Below are 25,671 nucleotides of genomic sequence, written 5' to 3' on the forward strand. Positions count from 1 at the left end.
AAATGGCTGAGGTTCAGGTGGTCCCTTCTTACTTCATTTCCATTCTTGTGTTTCTTTTATATATATATTCATAATTTTAGAGTAAATTTATTTTTTTTACTATTTTTGTACTTAGTTTATTTTTGGGCTATAGGGGTAAAATGTGATATCTTTGGTGAGACATTGAGAGTCTTTTTGCTGAAATGTAAAAAGTCCTTGAATTCACTCCACTCAGCCAGCCACAAGAACATCCATTGATTAGTGATCTCTCTTTTCACTTTATTGATTCAGTGGTTGTCTCTGTAATGATAATTGAGATTAATTATTAAATTATTTTCTTTTTTTAAATAGATTATTGTACACCATACTTTTTTTTTAACCAACCATTGTTAAAAGAAAATTACATGGATAAGAAGAGTGAGCTCACTCAAATCCATTTTGATTCTACATTTTATAAGCTGTGAAATTAGGTTTATTTATTTAACAAAGCAAAGCAAATTTAATTCTCTAACCCAACTTTTGGTATTGCATATGCAGTTCCTAACAGCTTTTAGACTTTGATAGTCACTTTCATGATTTTGCTTCACCTCATCATGTGCGTACTAGAGGCCAATTAGAAGATAACAATAACAATAATAATAATAAAAAAAGTTGCAACTTTAATTAAACCTGTTCGTTGCATTTAATCATTAGGAGATGCAAATGATAATAATCCATCCCACAATGGGAAGTTCTTCAAATCTCATATTTAACATATATAATAATAGTTTAAAATAATGTATGAATTATCATTGTAAAATAAAATCGCATAACAATGGTCTTATAAACTGGTATATGGTTCATCCATAGAAAGAAAGATGTGCACACCCTAGCGTTCGGTTCTTTACTAAGATTCATTCTCCCTGAATAGGTTTAGTGTTCATAAAAAGTAACCGTTTACAAATGTAATATAGTGAATCCCCACTATACTTATAAATACGGATCTCCTATCCACTAGTAGGTACCAATAAGATTTTCAGAAATTTTGATAATTAATTTCATTTTTTTACCGTATAAAAATAAATGTGCACATAGATTAAGGTACACATTTTAACATATTCTTTTTAAAAATTCAAAACAATTTCATTTGATCAGTAAAACTTGAGTATCGGAGTGACTATCTATAGGTATCAACTATCTCACATCTTCTCTTTTATAAATTGACAAATTGCAATTCAGCTCCATTTCTAGCATATCATTTGATTTTGTTGTTGGGTGATCTATTGAATTCTTCCTATTCACTTGGATTAAATTTGATTTCTATTCACTTTTAAAAAAACACTTTTTTTTTTCTCTTATTCTCCAAATATTTTAACAATTTACGACTTGGTGCTAAATCTGCTGCCAACAAATGGGCCATCATTTTTTCACCTCTAGTAGTGGACAAAACACACGCTCATACTTCAATAATATGAATAATGAGCAAATGCTTTGATGCATTAAAAAATTACAAGAAACTCTCGAGCAATATAAGGTTCGAGAAGAGACCTCATTCATGACTTCTCGAATAAGAGAGGAGACTTCCCTTGAGACTCCAAAAACTTGGACAAAAGTTATCCAAACGCTATCCAAAAGAAAAGCCAAGCTAAAAGATGAGAAGGCATCGGACAAAACTCCAAAAAACATCGATTAAAAGTTGGTCTGTGCTGTGCAAAGGTACTAAAAGGAGTAGGATGATAACTATAGTCTAGATGATACCTCGCCATTGTCGGATGAAATCCTAGTAAAACATTGTCTATCAAATTCAAACTGTCAAGTTTGAACAAGTATGACAAAATAACATACTCCATGAGTTACCGGACAATCTTCATAACAAGAATGCAACTTTAAAACGTTAATGATTTTGTGTTGTATCAAGTATTTTCATCCGCACTTATAAATTTGATTCAGAAATGATACCAACATCTGAATTTAGGACTGCATCCCCTATTTAGCATAAATAATTTTATAATAAAAAAATTTAAATAAATTATTATAAAATCATTCGTGATTTTATTTATGATGAAAATTTTTTAAATTAAAAATTAAAAATTTTTTTATTTAAAAAAAAACTTAAAAATAATTAAATTAAATTAAACTTTTATTAAAATTTTTTTTCACATGGAAGGGTTTAATTATAATCATAAATATTTGATTTATATATATTAAATACACAGTAAATATAGTAAAATTCACATAAAACATTGATATAATCACATAATTAATAGGTTCTATTTTAAAACCATCGTCAATCAATTACTCAATTTTACACAATAATCGCCTCTTGTTATTAGTCTCAATAACTTGTGGACGTATGCGGAGGGCTGCAGCTAAGACCAAACTTAATAAAAACGGCTCTATTATTATTAACAGGTTCCACCAAAAAGCAAAAAATTCCAACTCTTCTTATCCTTTCTTTTTTCTTTTAACAAATCAGCTTCAATTAGTGTCCTTGTCAGTAGAAGAGTCCAAAGGATTATGCTTCTGAATAATTAGACTTTTGAAAGCAATTGCCTTTGCCTTTATATTCTTGTTCGTTTCCCTACCATTAAAATAATAATAATATGAAATATGTAGAATCTTATATTATTTATTCAACCTTTTAATTTAGGTATTAAATAGCCAAATTTTTAGCCTCAGAATTAAAATCGAATTCTGAAAAAAATATAAGCCTAAAATTTATTAGATCCCTCTAAAGCAGTCTAGTACAATATTGTATAATTCAGCCCGTGATTAAAGCAGATCAAACTAATTCCACGAGTGAATCCACTAGAGAATAATTTAGTCTGAAAATGTGATGGAAAGTAGTAGAATAAATTCAGTTATCTCGCTGCTTTGTCAACATGCACGCCGAGAGAAATTAAATAATCGATTAACACAAAAATAAATACGCTAACACGTCTGTATATATGAATCTGAGTGATAGAAATTAGTGGTATTATAGTAAAATAATAATTATATTTTATTAAAAAATAAAAAAAAAAATAAAAGAAGAAAGACTTTATCTTTTCGGTCTAAGTTTAACTTTTGCTTTATAAACTCTATTTTTTAAATTTCCGAATATCAAATTATAATTTTAGTTTACCTATTCAATATGTTAATATAATTAATATAAAATTGTAAGGATATATTCGGCCTAGAATTAATACACTCTTTAGTTAGATGTGTATTAACTAATTTTTAAAAAATATTTAAACGTTAGAAAAATGTGAAAAAAATTAAGAAAATATTTTTCTAAAATACGGAGCCTAAAAGTAATAATAATTTTGTTTTGATTGTGATTAGTTAGTATTTTTCATTGAATTAGTCCACCTTCATGATTCAAATCAAAACAAAATCATTCAACCCATTAATTATGAGATTAATTATTTAAACATGTGGGCACAAGGAGGAATTAAATTAAATTTAAATAATTAACTTAATCAAGCATGAAGCAGATCCCTGAATATAATAAAATAAATTGGATATGGAATCAGCTACTCCATTTTGTTAATTAATTAAAAAAGTATAATGATTAGATTAAAATTGGTTAAACCAACAAAGACTAATAAAGCATATTAATTAATTATAACAATTAATCCGGCGGGATGCTCTTTTTCAGAGACCCAACACCTGTGATCATTAAACCCTCACCAGCTTTGTTCTTCAACGCCAAACGCCTTTTTTTGTGCTTCCGCAACAATGGAATTATCGATTTTTCGTTTATCTATTTTGCTTATGGCTAATTATATATATATATTGCAATGGAATGGCTAATCATGAGATTTTTGAAGCATATTGAATGAAATAATTTTTTTTGAAATAACGTTTATATTTTTTTCAAAATTTAAAATTACGTATAAAAATTTAATTAATGAAATATATAATTAAGTAACGTATGCTCTAAATGTCGTAACAGTAAAATTTGAAATATTTTTAATAAAAAATGTGATTTCAAATTATATATTTTATGAGTTAAGGATATTTTTGTCATTACGTCTTACCGTATCAGTAATCCAATGCCAGTAGCTGGTATTCAGTAGACTTGCCTTATTCATTTCTAAAAAAATATTTGTTTTCTCTTCTGGGTCCCATCCCATACCTGTTGCTGTTGGACAGTTTCTCTTTCTTTCTCTGATCGTACCAAACAGGCAAAGGCACAGCATAAAACGCAAGCTAACGGCAAAGGGAGAGAGAGAACGAACGATTTTCAGAGAGACGCACACAGATCTAACAAACATGGGCTAGACTTCTGAAGATCAACAAAACATGGAGCTACACAGAGAATAAAGAACCTTCTGTGAGTTTTTTTCTTTTTCTTTTTTTTTTTAAATGCTTCGATGTATCAGTTGGTCTTCCGGCAATGATCATGTGCCTCTCTATCTTTCTCTGTGTGTTTTATGTATTTTCTGATTCTTTGGCGCTTGATCAGTTCTCTTCCACCCTTTGAGACGTTGATTGGTGGCTGTTCTGTGCCATCTGGAGTGTTGGATCGTACAGTTGTTGATAATTCACTGATCAAACACTGAACATTTAACGCTTCGAAGTTCTTCTCTCTTTTTTTTTTTTTTATTTGTCGAATTGCTCATTGACTAATTGTCTAACTCTTTATTTTGGCTGTTTTGTAGTTTGATGGTGGTGTTCCTTTGATCAGGTTTCTTTTAGAAATTCGAAGGTAGCGGTTACTCTTTTACGCATAAATCATACTCATCAGGTGATTTTCCTTTTTGTTAGTTACTTTATTATCAGCATTTCCAAATTTTGCGTACAGTTTGGTTTAAACTAATCTCATCGAATTACTAGTTTTCGATCATCGGGAAACTGATCCATCTCGTTTTTTTTGCATAATATCGTTGACCAGGCACAGTGGGTGAGGCACAAAAAGCTTCATACTAGCCATCTGTTTTTCAATTGATCTTCTGGTCAAGTACATCCGGTTCTTAGTTGGATCATCGTTACTGTGATCAGAATTAGAAAGTAATAGTTGCTGGATTGAGTCATGGCAGCTGTGGCGCACGCAGATTCTAAACGTAAATATTCCTGGTGGTGGGACAGCCACATAAGCCCCAAAAACTCAAAATGGCTTCAAGAGAATCTTACAGGTACCAGTTTTGGATTTCTGTCCTCATTTACAAATCCCCACATGTTGAGTTGATGGATATCGAGTCTAATTTGTGAGGCTATACTGTTGTATAAAAGCAGTTGACTACAGATTCAGTCATGCTGAAACACTGAGTTGAATTATGATGATAAATGGTAATGATAGAAATTGGTCAATTGTTTAATCAAATGAACGGTTATGTCCCTGTGTGTATGGCAGCATGAAAATGCTTAGGTTGTCTGTAGAAGGGAGAAATTTAGTAAATGACTATCCGCTTTCCTTCTTAATCATCCTGAAAAGGCAATTACAATCTTACATCCTAATTGGTTTGGATTTTGATATTCTGCAGTTTTTTATCGTTTCGTTCTTTATTTGGTGCAAAAAGGGCTGTGGCTAGTTACATTTACTGAACTAAGAGAGTGGTCTGGCTATCTTGGAAAGCTTCATAACCAAAAACACTAACATAATGCCTCTGTTATTTACTTGAATAAATTATCTTCATCCAAAAAAAGGAAAAAATAAGATCTTCTTCTTACTGTTAGCAGACAGAGATTGACAGTTAGAATGTGTAAGCACCTACTAACACCTACTTTGCGACTGGCCATGAAAAAAAAACAAAAGTAAAGAAATCTAATAAGTTGGATGAAACTGGCTAAAACACTTAAAAATAGTGTGAAACATAGCTTCAAAACTTTAAACATGGAAATACATTATCATTTTTCTAGATGTTATTGGAAGCTACCTTTTTTGAAGTCTAAACATCCCATGAGCTTAAATATGTAATTCTCTTTCTTTTGTGGATAGTATATCTTCATGTTTACTTGCTCAGATATATGGATGATTTTGGCCACACATCTGGTATTAAAATAGGAGGAATTGAATGAGTAACCCATAGCTGATGTGATTTTTATTGTATCCTTTTTTTTATTTGTTGTCAGCTTCTGTTCGTGTTTACCATTGTTCTTTCAGTTGATAGGTTATGTCTGGTGTCTCATCTATTAAATTTTCATTTAGTGCAGATAGAATTTTGAAGCTTATTACTATGCGGCATAGCTTCCTTCCCTTCTTTCTTTTATTCTCCCTGTATTTGGGCAAGTGTCCTATTTTGGTAAAGTAACCTAATTTTTAGAGAAGAATAATCCATGAGATGATGCACCTTTTTTTTTCTTCCCATTTTTATTAATATAAGAGGGAAGTCATTTAATAAGTTCTAATAAGTTCTTTGTTACATGTGCGACAGTCCTAGTCTGCAGGGAGGGTTTCTATTCCATTCTGCATCAACTCTGAATTATTTCAGTAATGCAGTTAAGGGTTTCTGCAGTTTATAACTCGGCCTGATAACCATATTCATTTTCTAAAACTACGAGCATAACTGTTCAGTCTGCCTTCCAATTTATGAATAGTTTGCGGTTTGAAAAAAGTTGCAAATTAATAAAACCAAGAGGCATGTTTTTTGTAAGTAATAAAATATTCAAATTCACAGGCTAGCACATGGTAACTTTGGATTTCTCCAGGTCCAAGAAGCTAAATTGCCAGTATTTAACAGATTTCTTCATTTTGTTTTTTACTTGTAGTTCTTTTTCTGCTTCATTTAATTGTAGCATTGATGCTTACTCATTCTCCCCCCATAATACAATAATCTTCTGTTTGAACAGATATGGATGTCAAAGTCAAACAAATGATTAAACTTATTGAAGAAGATGCAGATTCTTTTGCAAGGAGGGCAGAGATGTACTATAAGAAACGCCCAGAGCTTATGAAATTGGTTGAAGAGTTTTACAGAGCATATCGTGCCTTGGCTGAAAGATATGATCATGCAACTGGAGTGATTCGCCAGGCACATCGAACAATGGCAGAAGCATTTCCCAACCAAGTCCCTTTCATGTTGACTGATGATGCACCTGCAGTTTCTGCTGATGGTGAGCCCCGTACGCCTGACATGCCACCAATACGCACGGTTTTTGATCCTGATGAATTACAAAAGGATGCTCTGGGAATTTCTCCTTCACATTCCCATGCTGTCAAGAGGCATATAGCCTTTACCGAAGAATCTGATGCTGTTCCTGGAAGAAAGGGTTTGAAACAGCTTAATGATTTGTTTGGGACCGCAGAAGGAAGGGCAAGAAAAGGCCTTAATTTTCAGGACGCTGAAGAGAAAGATCAAGGCATGCAAAACAATGGCAAAAGTGATATCAAGGCTCGAGTTCCATTTGAGTCTGAGCGAGTGGCTAAAGCTGAGCAGGAAATTGTAACCTTAAAGAATGCACTTGCTAAACTAGAAGCAGAAAAGGAAGCTGGCCTACTTCGGTACCAACAGAGTTTTGAAAGATTGTCTAATCTGGAGTCAGAAGTCTATCGTGCGAAAGAGGATTCCAGAGGGCTTAATGAACGAGCCAGCAAAGCTGAAGCTGAAGTTCAGACTTTGAAGGAAGCCCTTAGTAAACTAAATGCTGAAAGGGAAGCTAGTTTTCTTCAATATCAACAGTGCTTGGACAAAATAACTAATTTGGAGAACAATATCTCCCAGGCCCAAAAGGATGCAGAAGAACTCAATGACCGTGCTAGTAAAGCTGAACTGGAGGTGCAATCCCTTACGCAGGAATTGGCTAAATTAGAGGCCGAAAAAGAACGCATTCTTCTTCAGTACAAACAGTGTCTAGAGAAGATATCTGATCTCGAAGGAAGGTTATTGCATGCTGAGCTAGATGCCAAGAGGTTTAATGAACGTGCAGAAAAAGCCGAAAGGGAAGTTGAAACCTTGAGGCAAGTTCTAGCCAAGCTAACTGAAGAGAAAGAAGCTGCTGCTGTTCAGTACCAGCAGTGCTTGGATACAATTTCAAGTTTGGAGCGGAAACTTGCTTTTGCCCTGGAGGAGGGCCGAAGGCTTAACTCTGAGATAGATGATGGGGTTGTGAAGTTGAAGGGTGCTGAAGAAAAGTGTCTTCTGTTGGAAAGATCAAATCAGACGATGCGCACTGAGTTAGAGTCTGCGGCACAGATAATGGCTTCTCAAAGAGAAGAACTTACAGAGAAGCAGAAAGAGCTGGGGAGACTCTGGACTTCCATACAAGATGAGCGTTTGCGATTTATGGAGGCTGAAACTGCTTTTCAAACTTTGCAGCATTTGCACTCTCGATCTCAGGAAGAATTGAGATCTATGGCATCCGAGCTTCAGAATAGAACTCAGATTTTGCAGGACCTAGAAGCTCGCAATCAGAGTTTACAAAATGAAGTTGAGGAGGTCAAGGTAGAGAACAGAGGCCTGACTGAAGTCAACTTATCTTCAGCTTTGACAATAGAAAATTTGCAAGGTGAGGTTTCAAGCTTAAGGGATAAAATAGGGAAACTTGAAGCAGAGGTAGAACTTCGGGTGGATCAAAGAAATGCTCTTCAGCAAGAAATTTACTGTCTGAAGGAGGAACTAAATGACATGAACAAGAAACACCAGGACATCATGGACCAGGCGGAATCAGTTGGCTTCAGTCCAGAGTGCCTCGGGTCATCTGTGAAGGCTTTGCAAGACGAGAACACAAAGCTGAAAGAGGTTTGTGAGAGAGAGAGAAGCCAAAATGTAGCTCTTTTAGAAAAGTTGGAGATCATGGAGAAACTTGTAGAGAAAAATGCTCTTTTGGAGAATTCAATATCAGATTTGAACATTGAGCTAGAAGGGGTGAGGGAGAGGGTACAAGCGTTAGAAAAATCCTATCAATCTCTCTTGGAAGAGAAATCCACTCTTGTTTCTGATAAGGCCACGCTATTCTCTCAGTTACGGATTGCAACTGATAATTTAGAGAAACTCACAGAGAAGAACAACTTTCTGGAGAATTCCCTTCTTGATGCAAATGCTGAAGTTGAGGGGTTGAGGGTAAAGTCAAAGAGCTTACAAGAATTATGTATGTTGCTTGACAACGAGAAGTCTGATCTAGCCACTGTGAAGGGAAATTTAATTTCTCAGTTGGAGAACACCCAGAAAATACACGAAGATTTGGAGAAAAATTTTAGAGAGTTACAACAGAAATACTCAACTTTGGTGGAGGAGAGAGAATCCACACTTCATGAAGTAGAAGAATTACGGGTTCACTTAAATGCTCAAAAGCAAGAATATGCTAGTCATGCCCAGTTGAGTGAGTCTCGATTAGCTGGTATGGCAACACAGATTCAACTGCTGCAAGAGGATGGCCTGTGTGTAAAGAAAGAACACGAAGAAGGATTGGACAAAGCCTTTTATGCTATGACAGATATCTTCATTTTGCAGAAATGTGTTCAAGATCTGGAAAAAAATAATTTGTCCCTTTTCCTTGAGTATCAAAAACTCCTGGAGGCATCTAAACTGTCAGAGAAACTGATTTCTGAACTGAAGCATGAAAATCTTCAACAACATATGGAAGTGAAATCTTTGTATGATCAAATTGATGTGCTGAGAGTGGGGCTTTACACGGTGCTGAGGACTCTTGGACTCGATGTAAAGCAGGGCTGTGAAGATAAAGCTGAGCAAGATCAAATGCTTCTGAACCATGCACTGGACAAGCTTCATGAAACACACAACTTTCTCTTTGAGATGCAAGATAAAAATCAACAGTTGATCATTGAGAATACTGTTCTCGTTACTCTGCTTGGGCAACTGCAACAAGAGGTGGCAAATCTCGTGACAGCTAAAAACACCCTTCACCAGGAGTTGGCAAGCAGGTCTGAGCAGTTCTTGGTTTTGCATGGTAAGAACCAAAAACTTGCAGAGGTTAATGAAGAATTGAGATTGATGATAATGGAGAAAGACTGCAAAGAGGAAAATTTAAAGGCTGAGCTAAAAACTTTGCAAAGACGGCTGTTAGATTTGCAAGGGGATTACCAGAATTTACAGAAAGAGAACTGCAAGGTGGTTAATGAGCAAAGGTTGCTGATGAAATCAGTCTCAGACTTGGGAGAAGAGAAATGTAATTTAGAAGATGAGAACTGTGCCATATTTGCTGAGACTCTGTCTCTCAGTACAATGTCTCTGATTTTCAGGGATATTGTCACCGAAAAATGTTTGGATATAAAAGAGCTTAGTGAAAATCTGGATACACTTCATTATGTCAACAATTGCCTTAATGATAAGGTGAAGATAATGGAGGAGGAGTTATTGGAGCTTAGTGTAATACAAGATGAGAAAAGGGAGCTGCATAAAATGGTGGAGAACCTGAAATGCAAGTATGATGAGGCTGAGTTGATACGATTAGATCAAGAAAAGCAGATCATTAAACTCTCTGCAGATTGTGATCAACAAATTAAGGTGGTAGAATGCACTGGGGAAGCAAATCGAGAATTGGAGATTGAACTAGGGAAGTTGATCGGAGAGCGTTTAGAAGCTAAGATCAGGGAGGATAGTTTGAATTGTGAACTGCAAAAAGGAAGAAATGAGGTTGAATGGTGGGAATCTCAGGCTTCTGCACTTTTTGGCGAACTGCAGATATCTACTGTCCAACAAGCACTGTTTGAGGGAAAAGTTCATGAGCTAATTGAAGCAACTGAGAGCCTTGAAGGCAGAAATTGTTTAAATGCTAGGGAGATTGACCAGTTGAAAGAAAGAGTTAGCACCTTGGAACTTGATAATGAAGAACTAAAGTCTCAGATAACTGCACATGTCACAGCTTTCATCTCTTTGAGGGATTGTATAACATCCCTGGAGAATCATACTCTCTCACCTGCAACATTCCATGGAGTTCACAAAAAGGAAGAAAAGGTAATTTTATTTCATCAGATACTGAGTTCACTATAGAAATTTTGGTGGTCTGATTCCTTAACTGTTGCAACCTCAAAAATTTCTCATTGTACTGGTTTAGTTTTGCGAATCAGCAGTATCAAGTATTCTACGATATTTTTTAATAACCTGTGTTGCTGTGCATTTTCCTAACCTACAACCTACATTTCTAATTTAGCTGTAGTTTTCACCTGTATTTTGTCAGCGGCTATAGTGAATAAGTTTCCAACTGCCATTTCTTCCATTTGTTGTTGCGCTGGTTTTGGATATCATCTAAAAATCATGGCTTCTATTTCTCACTTGTTGCAGGATGCCACATTTGCGGTGCATGCTGAAAGCTGTCAACAGATTAGTGATGACCGAACTGCCATGCGTCCAGCTGGAGTTTTGGACTTGCAGGATTTGCAAATAAGAATTGTAGCCATTGAAGAAGCGGTAAAGGAAAGGGAGAGACTTGTTATTCTGGAAAACTCCAATGTTAATTCCAAACTTGCTGATGCAATTAGACAGATTGAAGAGATGAAATCCAAAAGCAGCTTACATGGAGAAGCTGTTGAAGCAGGCGAGCATGAGAATCAAAATCTAGATGACAAGGAACTGGGATCTGAGACTGATAATAATCTCAGGCTTCAGAATGACATCTCTGAAGAGGGGAACGGAGTGATGACGAAAGACATAATGCTTGATCATGTATCTGAGTGTTCATCATATGGGATCAGCAGAAGGGAGACTGCAGAGGCTAATGATCAAATGCTTGAAATATGGGAAACTACTGACAAGGATGCCAGTATTGACCTGACTGTTGAAAAGGCCCAGAAGGGAACTGCTGCACTGACTGAGAAGAAGCGCAACAAGGATCATCCTTCTATGGAATCAATGGTTGAGAAAGACGTTAGTGTGGACAAGTTAGAGATCTCAAAGAGATCGTCAGGATCTCGTCGAGAATTGAATGAGAGGAAAATTCTAGAAAGACTTGATTCTGATGCACAAAAGTTAACTAATCTTCAAATAACTGTGCAAGACTTGAAGAAGAAGGTGGAGATCACAGACAAGAACAAAAAGGGAAAAGGTATTGAATATGATAACGTTAAGGACCAGTTGGAAGAATCTGAGGAGGCCATCATGAAATTGTTTGATGTGAATCGCAAGTTAATGAAGAGCATTGAAAATGAATCATTTTCCCTCGATGAGAAATCTGCGTTAGCATTGGATGAGAGTGGAAGTGTCAGAAAGAGGAGAATTTCAGAACAGGCACGAAGAGGGTCTGAAAAAATCGGGCGGGTGCAGTTGGAGGTGCAAAAACTGCAATTTCTTTTGCTGAAACTCGACGATCAAAACAAAAGTAGAGGAAAAACCAAAATCATAGAACGAAAAACGAGAGTTAAACTGCGTGATTATCTATATGGTGGGACAAGAAGTAGCCAGAAGAGAAAGAAAGGGCATTTCTGTGCATGTGTGCATCCTCCAACCAAGGGGGATTGAGAGAAATAACATTCTATCGGCATAAATTGGTGTAGTTCTAAGGGTTAATTAAGACATTTAGTTTCTTTGTTCATAAATTTTAGAATTCTTCCATAGAATTAAATGTTATCCCTTGTTTGCTTAAGAGAGGATCAAGTATCCTTTAGTTTAGAGATCCTGTTGTATATGACGGCCGGCTTTCATCAAACGAGGCTGCTGCTTCAATAGAGCTTCTTGTTCGCTTTCCCTCTTCTTCTTCGGTTGGTTTTATTTTCATACTCACAAAAATTTATTAGTGTTACTATAACAGAAGACAAGCTTTGTAGAAACATAGAACAAAATATGAGAGTTTGAGGCTTGTCAGTAGATGGCCATTGAGAATTTGTCTGTTCAATCCAATGTTCCCTGCTGCCATATTAAGAAAAACATACCAGCAAAGAGCCCTAGACAGCAATTACCGGATTCTAAGCCATGGTACAGTTCACGATGTAAAGGAAATAGTATTACTAAGCATTTTCTTTTTCTTAAGCAACTAAATTACCTATCAAGTATGATCCTTTTTACTGATAAATTAAATGGGCAGTTTTGCTTGCTTCATGATAATAAAGACAGTATTTCCCACCAAAGTTTCACGCAAGCGGAGTCTTCTCAGCAAAATATGGCACAGGCATCTTGCATTCTTCCCCCAAAGAGGATCAAAACAGCAACAATACTGATATATGCGGACGTTCACAGGTTGCCATTGCTCTCACAAACAAAAGAAATTTACATCACACCTCACTAGGAGACTCAATTTTTAACTGTGCCCAATATTGGAGCTACAAAAATAATCTCTGTTCTAGATTCTGGAACCAAAGATATAAATTTGACTACTTGGATAAGGATTTTTCTTTGATATGCTGCAAGTATTCTGCTACATTCTCTCTCAAGGTTCTTCCCAATGGATCAACTTGCTTACAGAGTTCTTCTCCATAACCAGAATCATGATGACCAGACAAAGCAACATCAGGATGCAGCTGATCTCCATTGTCGATTATAATATTGTGAAGTAAACAACATACCAAGATGATACTTGGTAGTTTCCTTTTATCTGGTCTCCACATAACCTTGTTAAGGATTCTCCAGCTGCCCTTTAACTGCAAGAATGACTTCACTGCAAGCATCCTTGCTTCCTCATGTATTGTATTGAAAGTGGACCATGAATCTGAGCGTTCATCGCTTCCATCAGGAGTTATGAGCCATGGTAGCAGAGGATAACTAGCTCCACCAACAACATATTCTCTGATCTCAACTCCTTCAGATAATTTTCTTGGATTTCCATTCAACCATTCTCCGTTCTCACAGAGTTTAAAAAACCCAGAACACTTCAATAATCTGGACACCGTCATGCCCCCAGGCCAACCTGTAACAATATTAAGAAATCTCATCTCATGGTCAACAATTCCCTGCAAGAACATACTGTAGTTGTTCTCCTGGTCACACCAATCATCTGAGGTTTCCACTGCTGGAAGGGTCATAATGATATGTGTTGCATCAATGGCTCCACAGCAATTTGGCAACCCAAACAATTCTTCAAATTTGGACTTAATGCTCTCTATTCTACTCGAATCAGGCCACTTAAGGTGGTGCTTAGCCCTTTCTTCCAATGCTTCAATAAATCTCCAAGTCACCTGAGACACAGTAGACTGGCCAACTCCAAAGGCAGCCCCAACTGAGACTTGAGACTCACCTGATGCCAACCTTCTTAAAGCAATAGCCACCTGTTTCTCCACACTAAGAAGTCTTCCCTCAATGTTGATGAGCCCTGATGGTGGTCTTGAGATAAGATCTTCCCTTACAAGAGAACAAATGTATTCAAAAGTCTTCTTTGAGACCCTGAAGAAATACTTGAATGCTTCTTCCTCGTCGGATGGTACTGAAGCATCTACAAGGTTAAATTCAAATGTACGAATACACGTCAAAAAAAAAAAAAAAGGAAATTTTAGTTCCAAAATTTACCAATTATAATATAGTCAACACTTAAAACTTTGAAAAGTTTCAAAATTTCTTCGTTCCACATAAAAGGGCATACGGTTTCCAGATAATCAGCAGATTATTTCCAACTCAAACTAACCCACTTAAATTCTCAATCCTTCAGCTATTCATCGAATCGTAATCTTATCAAACTTATCAGCATAAATGAAAATCATCACCAATATTAACAGCGAAATCAAATTTCACAGCTATGTGGCCATTTGCAGTCTCAGTAAACCCTCTAACAGTAAAAATACCTAAGTCAAAATTCAGGGACCAATGGGAAAATATCGAAAAATTAGATAAAATAAGAAAATACTGCTTAAATTCCATAGACGTCAAAGGAAACAAGGCTAGAGAGAGAGACAGAGAGAGAACCTGTGGATGAAGAATTCTTGCGCCAGAAACTGTCCCACCAATCGGAATCAGTGGCTTTGGGATCGATGGGAGCTACACTCACACTTTTGCTTTTGTTTTTCTGTTTCTTCTTCAATTTCTTTGAAGTCTTTTTGCTTTTCTTCAATTTCTTTGGGGGAGCCATGTGGAAGCAGAGATATTTTCCACGGATCGGTTAATGAGAAAATTTGTACCAATGTATTTCTGTAACAAAGAAATAAGTCTTTATCTGAAAAGAAAAATAAAGCAGATTTTCCCAGAAAATGGTTTAACACGAGAAAGCGAAGGAAAATAGGATATGCGTATGCGAGAGTTGTTGAAGAGGCGGGGTGGACGTCAGTGTAAGATGGCTACGGCTTTGTCCCTCGAAGGAAAATAGGATATGCGTATGCGAGAGTTGTTGAAGAGGCGGGGTGGACGTCAGTGTAAGATGGCTACGGCTTTGTCCCTCGAAGGAAAATAGGATATGCGTATGCGAGAGTTGTTGAAGAGGCGGGGTGGACGTCAGTGTAAGATGGCTACGGCTTTGTCTCTCTCTTTAAGGGGACAGCACTGTGCTTATGACACAGAAAAACGATGTCGGTCGGGCAAAGCAACATTTTTCAGTGTTTTTCCTCTAGAGCAGGGAGAAATTATATTATACAAGTGTGATTTCATATAAGATATATTATAGGACAAATTAATAAAATTAAAATATATATATATATATAAGAATCTCATAAAGTTTGTTTTTTATTTGTGTAAAATTAATTTTCTTTTTAAAGTAATCTCCTTTTTTCGCTCATTTATTATTTTATAATTGCAAAATCTAGCTAAACACCAATGAACCCTATAAAGAAATAAATAGATATAAGAAGTTAAGCCCACTACAAGAATCCTAGGGCATCACTGGGTCCAATCGACCCTAAGAAGGAGACTCACTCAACAAGAAGGCCTAGTGATGCAGCATTACATACTTAGGCTACCATCGGATCTAGACAAATCAAAGAAGACGCAAACACAATAGCGTGAAGCAGTGCCAGATGCATGTACCGAGAATCCAAACTAAAAGGATAAAGTTCAACATGTTCAAAGGAAACCTTAGCTAAAACCAACCCATCTGTGCAAATCAAAATCGATCAAAAGCTAGGTAAACAAGATGTTAAAGGTTTAGAGGACTAGAAAGGGCAAAACAGTAGACAATCTTACTCTCTTGTAATCTTTAGGGGACTGGAGTCAATTCAAGTGGCATGGCTAACGTTCTGACATACAACCACAGCATAACTTAAATGTCGAATGAAGCTAGTCATGTCGAGAGGGATGCTGAAACAGCAGATTTTCTGTAAACTCTCACAATGAAGCTTGAAAGTCTAGATCTACAATGCAAAAAAAAAAAAAAAGGAATATTAACATTCTAATCCTAGAGGCGGGAAGAGGAGGCCAATTCCCGTGTGGAGGGGGAAGCCATCCCTTGTTTAGAAAAAGCAGAGAAAGGCAGCACAATCACAGGCAAAAAAGAGGCTAACCATCAAAAACGAAAGAAAACAGGAGATGGATTATATGAAAATAGACTGTTGAAACAAAAAAAAATTCTGCACTTAGTTTTAAGGTTGCGTTTGAGTTTTTAATATTTTGAAAAGCAGCTTAAGTTTATGGGTGGCTTTCATAGTTGGGGGAGCTTGCTAATGTCTGGCAGACTACGGACGCTTTTGAGTTTGGTAGAATAGCGATTTGCTACTGATTCCCCCTACTTCAACTAGGGAAGCTCATTTTGGCTACCGGGACATGGGGGATCCTTTAGGAGTTTGGCTTAGATTAAGCTTAAGTGTTTAGGTTTGCTTGTATCTAGCGACTGACTAGAGTCAGTCTCAGTCCTGTACTTTAAATTTGTAATTATTGCTGCATATGAAATCACAACTTTTTCCCCCTCTTTTTAAGCAACAAATCAAAATTGAACAAACACTAGTAGCATCTTCTTTGTAGAGCCTCAGAAGCTCTGCCCTTGAAATTTCATGTATAAGGAAGCATATTATACAGCTTAGACAACGTTGGGAATTTTAAAAGAAAAAAAAAAAAAAAAAGAGAACCCTTCATCTAAAAGTATCAATCAAATCAACTTGGGCTTCATTTGCTGTTGATTTGATGATGCATATGTTAATTCCTGATTGAGTGCAATAAAAGCTCTTGCTTCTGCCCATCAAATGATTGAAGTAGTAGCTTAGACATTGTTATATGCCTCAGATTGATCATCTTTCAAAGGATTTGGCTTACATGTGTGAAGCATAAAATTGCATGCTGCCACCGCTTCTCCTACTGTCAAAAAGAGCCATTCTTGGCCTATGTTCTCGATGAACTTGGACTTGTTTAGCTTCTTCATCACTTCGGATCCAGGGTTGGCCAATACAAGCTATATATATAGAGATGAGTGGAAAATAACAACATATTAGCACATATATGCAAAAGCAAATCTGATCTAAATAATTAAATTAAGAAAATTAATGTACCTTGAGCTCTCTTCTATCAGTAATTTTCTTAATTTCCTCAAACATGCTGATTCCACTGGTGTCAATGTTCCCAACAGCTGCCAAAAAATAAACAGATGAAGCATAACACCAGAGTGAATTTGCGTTGCTTTTGCAATTACACGTTCAAGAAGAAAAGGCATTTTCATGCACTTACCTCCCATGTCCAGTATTACATACTGCAGGCTGGCTTCTGCTGAAGATTTTAATCTGTCTTCCTCTTCATCAATCCACCTTGAGATCCTGCATTGTATGCCTTCTGTGAGCTCACAGTCTCCTGTGAAATTGGAGTATGTGTATGAAGCTTTAGCAAAATAGAAATAAATATACCTCTCTCTTAGGTAGGCTGAATTAGCAAAGTAAATTGGAGCGTCAATCTCAAGTACGAGAACTCCAGGAACAGTACTTGCATTTGGGTATTGCTCAACATTTCTGTAGATGTTTGAATTTGGAATGTTTCCAAGAATAAAAGTTCTTGGTCTTGCAACAAACAGAAGCACCCTTAGCAAAGAAATTGCCACCTGCGCATTTTCACAAATAGCTAGATTGGTATATATAATTTGTTTAATTTCACGGAATTTAAAGAATTCCCACATCAGGTAATCAAAGAAAACAGATGATGAATATACCGCAATGACCAAGCCCATCTCAACACTGGCAAAAACCACCCCCACATAAGCGCTAATGCAGACAATGAAGTCAAATTTGTCAACGTTCCATAGATGAATCGCTGCTTCATAATCGATGAGGCCGAGCATAGCAGAGATGATAATAGAGGAGAGCACCACAAGCGGAGTGTAATGGAACAGAGGGGTCAGAAACAAGAGTGTCACCATTACAGCCAACGCCATAACAATGTTTGATACTGCTGTCTTGCACCCAGCATTGAAATTCACTGCCGACCTCGAAAATGGCCCTGGATTTTTCATTTTTCAGTTGCCAATTCAAGCTATCAGTACTCTGGCTTTAAAAATTAAACAAAAATTCCACAAAGCAATTTAAAAAAAAAAATTTCATATTACAATCTCTACATACCTGTTGTGAGGTAGCAAGAAGTGCAAGAGCCAACAATGTTCATAGTCCCAATGGCAATCATCTCTTTGTTACCATCTATATGGTAATTCTTGAACATGGCAAAACTTCTTCCTACTGCTATTCCTTCCTGTAATTCAATTAACTCATTAATTACTTGATTAATCAATTACTGGGAAATTATCAAGGTCTCACCACTAAAAAGTTGGAAAAATAAAAAAATCTTATGCATGCTAGTACGGGAAATAGATGAGGAGGGTGCTTACAGCCAGAGCTATGACGCCAGTGATGATCCCTGTTTTGATAGCTGTCATTAGATGAGGAGACACAAAAATCAGATCGCCGAAGGACGGTGGGTTCAGCCCTTTCTTCAATTTTCCAATCTGTACAAAAATACACATCACATCGGAGATAATTTACGGAAATCTAATCCCCCAATCATGGCTGTGGAAAAAATTTTACCATGTAACCATCATATCATATCTATAATAATATTATTATATATATTTTTTCTATTTATCATTATAATTTTATTTTATTTTTAATTTTTTTTAAAAAATTAATATATTTAAAATAAATATAATAAAAAAATTATATTTTTTAAATACTGAAAAAGTAAAATAAATAAAAAGGACGGAGAAGGGAGCATGTACCTAACGGCGGTACATGCCAATAATTATTTGGCGATGGGCCAAGGAGCAATTATTTTGATTGCCAAAGAGGCCTACAACACATGTGATGTGGAACTTGACATGCCTACGTGTACCTATTCTCTATTGCATACCATGGAATAATTCTTATTAATAATTAAAAATTTTAGTAATATTAATAGTGAAATAAATGGATGAAGATCAAGTCCTTTTGTGCTGTGGTGGCTTAAAGGAAGGTTCATGCTTCAATTGCTCATTGGAGAGTTTGTTTCTTTTGGCATGTCACGTTTTATCGGCTATGTATGCAATTGAGACAAAAACACTTTTTTTATTACTAAAAAATTAGAAAGGGTAAAGTGTTATAATTAATTATTATTCATTTATTTTATTACTATTATTTATAAAGTAAATATTTATATATGGGAATGCTCACCACTTGAACTCCATGTCTCTCAGCATGTGTGAGATAAACAAGAAGGCTTCCCAATACAACTGAAGTCAAAGGTGCCATTGCTGCTATCCAGAAGAACTTTGGTCGTCTCTTGCTCTGCATGCATTCTTAATTAATTAAGCTCACTAATTACATATATTGCAAACACTGATCAAATAATATAGGTTTCTATAAGTTATTTGCATGATTTTCTTTTCTTAATTAGTTCTTAATTAATTTAGAAAATCCTTATTTTTCAAACTTGTAATTCTATTTTGGACGAATTTGTATAATTAATTAATTCTATAATAGAGAATGCACAAATCTATATGCCAATATGCCTTTTATTTTTAATAAAGTAATTAAGTGAACTAATGCTTTGAAATTGCTGCAGTTGGTAAAATAAGTGATCAAGCATCTTTGAATCTTTAGATCCATGGGATTAGGAAATGAGAAAAGTGCGTGACTGATTCCTACTCGTAATATTTTAATATTGGTATTTTTTAGTTTTTTATATTTTTTATTAAAACTTATTTGACTGTGAAAACTGAGTTCAGAATTATCATATTAGGTAAAAAATTACTCACGAAGTATCTGGTTGTGAGAAGGAAGAACAGAAAGCAACACCCAAGAACTGCACTTTCCCACCTCCACTGCAATAATCAACTGATTACTGTTAGATTAGATAAACAAAAGGTAGCCCATAATTAAGCTTAGCTTCTTAATCACTGTTATGATGTGATAATCATCATCATTTTATAATGAAGCATTCCTATTAGATTTACTTAATTATGTGATCGGAAGAATATTAGCAGAAGTGGACCTGATGGGTTTGAGTGAAAACAGAACGCATGACTGAAACAAGATCAGTGGCATGAGTGAAATGATCAAGACCCAATATCCCTTTTAGCTGTTGCAGGCAAACTACTGTTGCTGCTCCTGCCATGAAACCTACTATCGTTGCATGCGACAGAAAATCCACGATAAATCCCAGCCTGCATGTTAAACCATCACCATTAATTAAACTTGCTAGACGAAGGCTTAGCTAATTTGTTATTACGGAAAAAAAAAAAAGAGTAAATGAGTTTGAGAAAGAGATGAGACACAGAAAGAAACAAGCATAAATGCGTAATGTTCCCTGACCTTTCTGTCAAGTTAAGGCGTGGCTTTTAATTCTCGGTCTTACTATAATATATAGTAAGTGGTTTATTGATCAAGTAGTTGCCAAATTTAATAATAAATCTTGGATTTTTCTTTTCTTTTAAAAAGGGGAAGGGAAAAAAATATTTCTTTTTACCTTAACAAGCCCAGAGACGCTTGGAAAACTCCAGCAAAAAATGTTGATGTAAAGGCTAGATGAAGATAAAGTTTGGGGTTCTCATTAGCATTAACCTCATTTCCTAGCATAGAAGCTGTTAAGAGAGATGCAACAGCCACGGTCCCTACTGCCAAATCTCTTGAACTTCCCATCATTGCATAAACCAGTGGTGGAACAAAGCTTGAATCTGCGTTGAACCCACGTTAAAATTAAATATATGCTCCATCAGCTAATTAAAATATGCTTTATTCTCTGGTTTTTATTACTTACAGAGGCCAAGAATCGGTGGCAAGTTGGCTAACTTGGCGTAACTTATCCCCTGAGGGATAGCAAGACTAGCAATAGTGATCCCAGCAATAAGATCAGCTTTCAAGAACTCCAAAGTATAACGAGGAGCCCATTCAAGAATTGGCAAGAAATATTGGAGGCCTAAAATGAACTTCCGAGAAGGAGGCTGGTTCTTGAACTGCCTTAATGGATCATCAGGAAAGAAAGTCTCTTTCAAGTTATATTTCAGAGACTTTACAAAGGGCTGCGGCGGAGGAACAGCCACACGGTGAGCACCCTCCACGTTAGAGGTTGGATAGACGTAGTCGGCGTTGCCCATGTGTGGAATCACACTTCCGTTACAAAGTTTAGCTATATTTCAGCCTCTAAAATCCGGGGGCTGCTTATAAAAAGCAATAGTTTTAGTTTAAGTGAATAACAAAAGTGTGGCTATGGTGATTTTGGAGGTGGTGGGGAGATTGGAGAGGAAGAGAAAGGGAGAGGAGATGGTGCAGTGATGAGACTGAAGGGTGGTCAAGGCTTTATAGAGGAAGGAGAGGCTTTTCAGTTTCAGTGCGTGGTGGGACCCAATTGTTTTATTAAATAATTTTAAAGATAAATTAGATTAATGTAAGAGACATCTAATTGATAATGATTTCTTATTAGCTGCTCAGCTCCCTCTGCCCACCTCGTGCCAATTTTCTTGTTTTCTTTTGGTTTTTTGCGCCTCTCCTTCCTACCCATATCCTCTCTCAGCTGGCCAACAGGAGTTAGGATCCCGGAAGGCCGCCTTGCCTTGTGCCAACGCCGCAGTGTCGTTTGAGGTGGTGCGCTCTCATTGGGTGGCCGTTGAAGTGGGATGTCAACTGGACACGTGTTTGTTTATTGTTAGTTTCGTTGCTGTTAATAGGTGGTGAGTGATTGAATTAAATTGTTAAAGATGATAAATATGCTAAAAAGAGAATTGTTGACCCAATTTTGATATTTGACCTGTTCTTTATTTTAGCAAGTTCTTCACTTTTTTGCCCAACTTTGGTTGATATTTTCAGTTTTCATGATAAGCTGTGTAGAAATCAAAGTTATATAAGAATTTGTTTTATTTTATTCTATTTTTATCCATTATTAGATGAAAATTTTAATTATATTAATTTAAATTTTCATTTTAAAAATAAAACTTATATATATAATTATGTGAAAGTTTATCTTTTGTTTCGTGTAAGTAATTGCATTTGAAATTTAGTGAAATCCTAAAACTCCGACTTTGTACTCATTGCGAAGTAAAATTAAAGATTATCGCTGAAATCAAATAAGCTTACGTACTTCATATTGAAGTTTTCCGACCAGTCTATAAAATACGCTAGAACTATACGTATGCAAACACACGTAATAACTTCACTAGAGTGTTTCATTTCTCTCATCAATCAAACTTATATTTAATAAATTAATTTAAAATTTGTTTTTAAATTAATTAATATACAATTTATAAATAATAAATATTATATATTTTGATATAATTTTTTTAATAAATAATAGAGAAATAGGCGAACGGAAAGAAACTAACAAATGATTTAGCATAAGACAGGATTTAAGAGTTTACCCAAATGATGGGAGATGGGACCCTTATTCTTAGTCTTCGGGTCAAACTTGAAACGCTTAAACGAGTTTATTTATATTTTTGGAAGGCTTAAAGCCTCCAAACGAGTTAGAGCACAAAACTGCTGCTTTTTAACGGCCAATTTTGACGGCAATGACCATGGGTCCCTACTCCTCCTAGTTTCTTCTAAAGCTAAAGCCTTAAAGTTAAAAGCTACAGCTCTAGCGAGTATTGTGTGCAGTGTGGTGAAACGGAAACTCAATCGCAGCCGTTGAGACCACGTGTTAACATCATGGTGTTGATAGGGAGTCCACTTTCCACTGGTCCGTCCCGTACTTGGACCATTGCAATCTGCATGCTACTTTATTTATTTTCTTTTTTTAAAAAAAACACCCTTTTTTTTTTTTTTGGAATAATTGAGGGAACGTATACGCATTGTATTGGTAGAATTCTTAAAAAGGATAAAAAAAACCCGTGACAGCCATTTTGTCTTCTTTTAAAGAATTATTAATTAACCAATCAAATTGTTCATATTATCCACAATATATGGTGTGGCATGGATAATTAACTCTACACATTGTCTGTTTCACATTGAAAATAAAATGACAAAATATTTTAAAATATTAATAATTTAAGAAAATATAATGACCACATCCTAATCCCAAAGCCAATTAAATATTTCCATCTGGCATTTATTTTTTTTAATCAATTCACTATAAGCGGTATTCAAGTAAAATTCTTTTAACAAATGTTAAAATTTAAATTCATAATTTTGCATGTAAAAACTATTAGTATTAATTAATTAATGCATGGAATAATGGACAGAACATAAAGGTATGGAAGTGGGTGTTTTGAATTTTAAACTAGTACTCACATTATTAAAGAAGCAAAAATTTGTGTTATTGACAGTAGAATCACGGGGATAAGTTTCTTTTCCACAAGACAAAATAAGACAACTAACACCCAAAACTCATAGACCTTAGGGTTTCTAATGGGAACCCTCTTAGGGATTTTTTTTTTTGTCATTTTAAATTATCTTATAGCCGAAGCTGCATCATTTCTAGGATTGCCGAATTTCTTATTTCTTGAATTGAGATCTGACTCTTAAAAAAAATACAGATTCAAAATTCAATAGTATCCATTTAAGAAAATTTGTCTAACGTCACATTCTTTAACCCGTGAACAAAACATGCCGTACTGATCCCATACTTAAATCCACCAAAAAATTATCTAGTCTGGTAACGTGACAAGTGGTAGAAGAGCAAATCTAATCATTTTGCAGTCCTATTAGCATGCATACTGAAAAAATTAAATGGTCGCTTAACAAATGAGGGTACATTGGCACGTCCGTATATACGGATCCGAGTGATAGAGACAGATAACACTGTAGTATGGTGGCGGTTATGCGTCATTAGAGAACAAATAAAGGGAAAAAAGGAAAGAGGAGTGATCTTTTCATACTAAATTTACTCTTATACTGTAAAATTATATTTTCTGAATTTCAGAATATTAATTTCAATTGTGCATATTTCAAATTTGTCGTCCATTCTTTAAAAAAACATTCTTAATAAATGGAGAATAATTTAATTAATTTTTTTTTCACTTTTAAAATTTAAAAAATAGAAAAATTTCTATATGATCCATCGATTAGTTCATCGGTCCTTTATTGAATTAAAAGAAAATATTTGATGGTCAAAAAGCATAGAAAATAATTTCTTGATTAATTCCATTAATTCATATCCAATTAAAAACTGAAATTATATAACAATTTTAAAATAAAGTATTAGAGGGCTGATTTAGACATTTGTTCTTATGAATAATTGAAGCTTAGGATAATCCATCCAGTAAATTACAAACCAAAAATTAAAAAATAAAAGTTCAGATATCCTTCCACATAATAAAATATAATAATATGGTTTTCTATATATTTATTATTATTATTATTTTAAAATTAATACGTCATAATAGTCAACTGGTAATATTTAATAATATGGTTTGATGGTATATCTTGATCCATCTCTTTCAAGAATTATTATACATAAACACGTAAGGAAGAGCTGGTCTTTGCTCTTGACTTGAGAGATCCCTGATGATTTTTTAATTTTCTTTCTTTTCTTTTATTCCAAATGACCCAATTCTTAGCTTATCAAAAGAATATTTTTGAGTAAGCATTTTGGAAGCTCATTGTCATAATGCACCCACTAATAATTAAATAGATAAAAAATTATTAATTTTTATTTTTATTTTTATTATTTAATGGCTCAATGATTTGAATTAGATGAACTCCGTGATCAACCTCATTTTTGCGTTCGGACTTGTCTCTAGGTTTGGCCACCAAATTGCCGTTCTTTTTTTTTTTTCATGTATTTTTTAAAATTTTATATTAAGAAAAATTTTAATGTGTTGTTTTTTTATGTTTTCTTTTAATTTTTGAAGCATTCGTTTCAATTTATATATTTATTTATTTATTTTATTTTTATTTACAGTATTTTTTACTATATATTATTTTTCATATTTTTTACTGATAATCGTCGGGTCTCGTATCTATTTTGGGTTAAATTGGAGCTCACAAGAGCAGACCAAACATTGAGTTCGGAGCGCCTCTAAACAGACCTGTCTAATGGCTTTGACTCGGAATCTAGCATGAATGACAGGCCGGGTCGTCTGCAAGCCCAAACCCAATAAATAGGTAATCGGCCTGAAAAGGAGACATAGAAAAAATAGGCAACACCTGTCATTTCACAGCTCTATTCGCATGCGCACTGAAAGAAATTAAATAGTCGTCTGATATAAGTATGGCACCTAATAATATGAGCTCATCTGATAGAGATAAATGTCACTTGTAGCAGAAGAAAAAAATAAAAAAAAAGAAAACCCTCATAAAAATTTCAAGTTTAACACACTAAAATTTTATTTTTTGAATTCCAGCATCTCTTTTATTATCCACAAATAAACGTTACTTAATATTTATATTAATAGTGAAAGTGGGTAGTGAAGGAATATTTATTGATTAATTAATTAATTAATAATGAGGAATGAAAATTAAAATATGTTTGAAACTTAACTAAGATACGCTGATCAGTAGGTGACCATACATCGTATTTTTCAAGTCTTTCATTTCTTTAATTAGCATTCAATAATTTTGAACTGAGATTCTATTCCCAATGGCCAAAAACAGAGTTACAAAAAGTCCTG

General features: G+C 35.0%; 3 protein-coding genes across 3 annotated transcripts; 1 reads left to right on the plus strand and 2 right to left on the minus strand.

Moving 5' to 3' along the window:
• The first annotated feature begins 4,099 nt into the window (after positions 1-4,099).
• LOC110615253 (protein NETWORKED 1D) lies at positions 4,100-12,526 on the plus strand. The gene is made up of 5 exons (XM_021757046.2): positions 4,100-4,276; positions 4,605-4,690; positions 4,838-5,078; positions 6,733-10,796; positions 11,124-12,526. The coding sequence occupies exons 3-5, from the start codon at positions 4,976-4,978 to the stop codon at positions 12,294-12,296; spliced, it is 5,340 nt and encodes a 1,779-aa protein (XP_021612738.1). The 5' UTR covers positions 4,100-4,276; positions 4,605-4,690; positions 4,838-4,975; the 3' UTR covers positions 12,297-12,526.
• A 467-nt stretch (positions 12,527-12,993) lies between these two features.
• On the minus strand, positions 12,994-15,329 carry LOC110615254 (protein ANTAGONIST OF LIKE HETEROCHROMATIN PROTEIN 1). The gene is made up of 2 exons (XM_021757047.2): positions 14,667-15,329; positions 12,994-14,199 (listed from the first exon to the last, which is right to left on the minus strand). Exons 1-2 carry the CDS (start codon positions 14,827-14,829, stop codon positions 13,145-13,147), a joined length of 1,218 nt encoding a protein of 405 aa, XP_021612739.1. The 5' UTR covers positions 14,830-15,329; the 3' UTR covers positions 12,994-13,144.
• Positions 15,330-16,727: 1,398 nt separating this feature from the next.
• On the minus strand, positions 16,728-21,407 carry LOC110616031 (sulfate transporter 3.1). Its single transcript, XM_021758329.2, has 12 exons — positions 20,886-21,407; positions 20,595-20,802; positions 20,121-20,292; positions 19,885-19,950; positions 19,301-19,414; positions 18,484-18,600; positions 18,221-18,347; positions 17,815-18,101; positions 17,516-17,706; positions 17,343-17,428; positions 17,168-17,244; positions 16,728-17,070 (listed from the first exon to the last, which is right to left on the minus strand). The coding sequence occupies exons 1-12, from the start codon at positions 21,220-21,222 to the stop codon at positions 16,882-16,884; spliced, it is 1,971 nt and encodes a 656-aa protein (XP_021614021.1). The 5' UTR covers positions 21,223-21,407; the 3' UTR covers positions 16,728-16,881.
• Positions 21,408-25,671: the final 4,264 nt, after the last annotated feature.

Source organism: Manihot esculenta, chromosome 5 (assembly GCF_001659605.2).
Source record: "Manihot esculenta cultivar AM560-2 chromosome 5, M.esculenta_v8, whole genome shotgun sequence".
In the NCBI taxonomy this organism is placed as follows: domain Eukaryota; kingdom Viridiplantae; phylum Streptophyta; class Magnoliopsida; order Malpighiales; family Euphorbiaceae; genus Manihot; species Manihot esculenta.